Below are 3,995 nucleotides of genomic sequence, written 5' to 3'. Positions count from 1 at the left end.
TGATATATGTGTGTATGTGTGTTTGTGTGTGACATGTGGAGCCATAGGGCAACTTTCAAAAGTTGATTCTCCATTTTTTTTTTTTTTTTTTTTTTTGGTTTTTCAAGACAAGGTTTCTCTGTGGAACAGTCCTGGTTATCCTGGAACTAGCCCGTGTAGTGCCAGGCTGGCCTCGAACTCACAGAGATCCGCCTGCCTCTGCCTCCTGAGTGCTGGGATTGGGGAAAGGTGTGCGCCACCACCGCCCAGCGAAGCAGGATTTTCTTGTTGGTTCTGCCACTCTGCATACCCCAGGCTAGCCTGTGAGCGCTCTCTTCCTGTATTCCTACAGAAGTGCTGGGGATTACAGATGTGTGGTTCCACATCTAACTGTTTTGCTTGGATTCTGGGGATCTAACTCAGGTTGTCAGGTTTCTGCCACAAGTGCTTGTACCCACTGAGTCATCTCAGTGGCCCTGATTCAATTTCTGAAGCAGCCCCTGAGACAAGAAGGAGTTCTGGCAGGGCAGCCGCATGGGCAGCAGCCGCATGGGCAGCAGCCGCATGGGCAGCAGCAGCATGGGCCACTGCTGAAGGCAGCAGGAGACAAGAAACCTCACACCCTGCCTGCATTATTAGTCCAGACGTAGCTGACTTGATACCACTTCATTCTTCATACGTAGGTCTCCGCTACACAGATGTTAAAGATCCGAGCAGTTTAGCAATTTATCTCCAGTGCTTGGGGAATGGCCCTGGGGCTCTGGACATTCTAAGTGATCTGCTGTTGATCTATACCACTAATCCTGTCCTCCTTACTGTAGACCAGGCTGGCTGGCCTTGAACTCACAGAGATCTGCCTGCCTCTGTGCTGGGATTAGAGGTGGGTGCAACCACACCTGGCTCATTTTTGGTTCTTGTTTCTTTCTGTGTTTGTTTGGCTTTTGAGACAGGATTTCTTTGAGCTGAGGCTGGTCTCAACTCACAAAGGAGCCAAGAATGACACTGAATTTTTGATTTTGTTGCCTCCACCTCCCAGAGGCTGGAACAAAGGCATCTCTCCCCAGGCCCAGACCCTGTGGCACCGAGGACTGAACCAGGGATTTGTGCACACTGGGCAGTCACTGTAGCCAACCGAGCTACAGCCCCAGCCCTCAATTGAGCTTCAGTCTTGTGTTCTTCGCATTGCCTAGGAGGAGCTCCTGATGCACCTATGGCGGTATCCATCTCTCTCTATCCACGGCATTGAAGGTGCCTTTGATGAGCCTGGAACTAAAACGGTCATCCCCGGTCGAGTCATAGGAAAATTTTCAATCCGCCTCGTCCCTCACATGAATCTGTCTGTGGTGGAGAAACAGGTAACGATATCTGTTGTCGCTCAGGCCCAGCAGTACCATTTCTGAGTCCCACACACCATGGCAAACAGAGCAACTCTGTGGTTCTTCCTCAAGTTTCATTTCTTTTTTTCCAATACAAAAGCATGGATAAAATGTCAGGAAGCCAGCATCAGCCTTACTCAGCGCAAATCTCCTTCCCCAGCTCCAGAAGTCAGACAAAGAGCCGCGCGGAGTTGCAATGATGGGACATTTTTAAAGATTAGACGGTAGCTATAAAGGCGAGATTGGCTTCGCACACGGATGGAGTGGGTGACTGACTGCACTTGTCTGGGGCTGGAAAGCCTCGAGTCCCCTCGTTTGTTATCTCGTGATCTTGGAAACCAGTGTGAGGAACGCAGCCATTGTGAGAAAAGCACTATCTGGAGGGAGTTAGCTATCTATATCAACCCAGTATTAATTCACCTGGTGTTGGCTTAACAGGAAGTAGACTCTTAGGGAATACCTCGATGCCCTCCCCAAGCTCTCAAGTCTGTCCTCCTCTTTCCTTGTCTTGTGCTCTAATTGCCTTCTCACACATCTCCGTTCCTCTCCCATCTGTCCTTCCTGGCTGTTTCCCTCCCTTCGGGAAACACCACTGCGTTATCTTAGGGATATACATCCACAGAGGCAGGCACGTCCTTGTCTCATTTGCTGCCACCACCTCCAGCACCTTGGTGCTAATAAATGCTGGATGAAAAATAAATGGAAAAAAAAAACCCTGTGTTTTGGAGGCTGGAGCCTCCTGGGAAGATTTCCTCAGTAAAGCAGGTTCTTTTGTTTTAATTAATTAATTTTTTTATCTGCCTGTCCCAGTTCTCCCTTCCTCTTCTTCTCCTGCTCTCTCCCTTCCCCCTCCCACCCACTTCTCAGAGAGGTTGAGGCCTCCCCTGGGAAGTCCTATTCCAGTCCCCTTGTTGAGGCAAGACCAAGGTCTCCCGACCCCTGCCCCGTGCATAGGCTGAGCAAGGTATCTCTCCATAGGAAATGGGCTCTACAAAGTCAGTTCGTGCATTAGAGTTAAATCCTGGTCCCACCGCCAGAGGCTCCACAGACTTCCCCAGCCACCACAGCATCGCCACCTGTATTCAGAGGGCCTAGTTCCGGCCTCTGCAGGCTCCCCAGTTGTCAGTCAGGAGTCAACTGATTCTGTGGGTTTCCCCATCAAGGTCTTGACCCCTTTGTTCATATTATTGCTGGTCCCTCCCTTTGCCAGGAGCTCAGCCAGTGGTTAGCTGTGGATCTCTGTACGGGCTTCCATCTGTTTCTGAAAGACATTCTAGCTTCTCTGGGGTTGTGGACTGTAGGCTGGTTATTCTTTGTTTTATGTCTGGTAGCCACTTATGAGTGAATACATATTATACTTGTCTTTCTGAGTCTGGGTTACCTCACTCAAGATGTTTTTTTCTAATTCTGTCCATTTGCCTGCAAATTTCAAGGTGTCATTGTTTCTGACCTCTGAGTAGCACTCCATTGTGTAAATGTACTGTATTTTCTTTATCCATTCTTTGTTTGAGGGGCATCTAGGTTCTGGCTATTATGAATAATTAAAGCAGGTTCTTAAAATGTCTCCTTCAGTGTCTAGCTTGGAACTGCTCCCACTTTTCAGAATTTTCCAGAATGTATAATGCCCCCCGGCCAAATATTCATTAGAGTGTTATTAGATGAGAAACTGTATTGGATTATGTTGCCTTAGAAGCCCCTGTTCACTGCTCTACACCCAGTGGCGTGACTAAAGGCGCCCAGTGCTCCAACCCGTCAGCTCAGGGTGTCTTCTGCTTTCTGGGTGGAAGATCATACACACTGTGTGAGCAAAGTCCAGCATCCTACTTGTTACTGACAGTGTCGCCTTCTAGGTGAAACAGCATCTGGAAGCTGTGTTCTCCAAAAGAAACAGTTCCAACAAGATGACTGTTTCTATGGTCCTAGGACTCCACCCATGGACGGCCAACATCTGGGACCCTCAGTACCTCGCAGCCAAAAGAGCCATCAAAACAGGTGGGCCTTACAGATATTTTGATTCACCTGTTTGTAGCAGGACCAAGACACCTTGTCTTTTTTACCCAAGGTGCATTGTCTGCAGTTCTCTAAAGCAGCAGAAGCAGTAGAATGAGTCTAGATTCAAAGGGGGTTTATTTGGCTGCCTTTCGTGGCACAGTGGCACAGTCCAGGCATCCCAACAACAGTTGCCTCACGTTGGAGAGGTCAAGAATCCAGTAGCTGTTTAGTCCCTGAGGCTGGGTATTAACCTGGTGCTAAAGGCTTGGAACGAGGATTACTGGAGTCCACATTGGAGGTCCAAAGGGGCTGGGTTCTGATATCAGCAAAGGAAGGCCAAAACAACAGCATTGACGAACTTGCCAGCAGGAAAGAAGTCAAGCAGGCAAAAAGGAAAAAGAGAAAAGAAAAGAAAGAAGCTTCCTGTTTCTGTCCCCTTCATCCAAGCCAGGCTGCCAACACTTGACCTGACACTTCAAAGGAGAGTGCCTGTGGCTTTCAGCTCGTCTAATGCCAGTGAAAGGAGGAAGTGCAGCAGAAGGCAGGCCACAGGACCTCTTCACTAAGAGGCTAAGAGGCCATGCTCCTCCATGATTAGATAAGATGGTTAACAATTGCTGAGGCAAGGAGAGTTTTTTTTTTTTTTTT

The 3,995-nt window shown here is 48.6% G+C and overlaps 1 protein-coding gene across 1 annotated transcript; it reads left to right on the top strand.

Moving 5' to 3' along the window:
• Nucleotides 1–1,141: 1,141 nt before the first annotated feature.
• LOC126496296 (beta-Ala-His dipeptidase-like) lies at nt 1,142–3,472 on the top strand. Its single transcript, XM_050133827.1, has 2 exons — nt 1,142–1,334; nt 3,206–3,472. Exons 1-2 carry the CDS (start codon nt 1,182–1,184, stop codon nt 3,455–3,457), a joined length of 405 nt encoding a protein of 134 aa, XP_049989784.1. The 5' UTR covers nt 1,142–1,181; the 3' UTR covers nt 3,458–3,472.
• Nucleotides 3,473–3,995: the final 523 nt, after the last annotated feature.

This window comes from Alexandromys fortis, unplaced genomic scaffold (genome assembly GCF_014885135.2).
Source record: "Alexandromys fortis isolate MF-2015 unplaced genomic scaffold, M_Fortis_MF-2015_v1.1 scaffold_2460, whole genome shotgun sequence".
In the NCBI taxonomy this organism is placed as follows: Eukaryota; Metazoa; Chordata; class Mammalia; order Rodentia; family Cricetidae; genus Alexandromys; species Alexandromys fortis.
This window is presented reverse-complemented; position numbering and strand designations above follow the sequence as displayed.

What these genes read in the sequence shown, in the direction of transcription:
- LOC126496296 (XM_050133827.1), top strand. Translation starts at nt 1,182, where the DNA reads ATGCACCTATGGCGGTATCCATCTCTCTCTATCCACGGCATTGAAGGT. An exon ending in TGTCTGTGGTGGAGAAACAG is followed by an intron (nt 1,335 to 3,205) that starts GTAACGATATCT and finishes GTCGCCTTCTAG; the next exon opens with GTGAAACAGCATCTGGAAGC.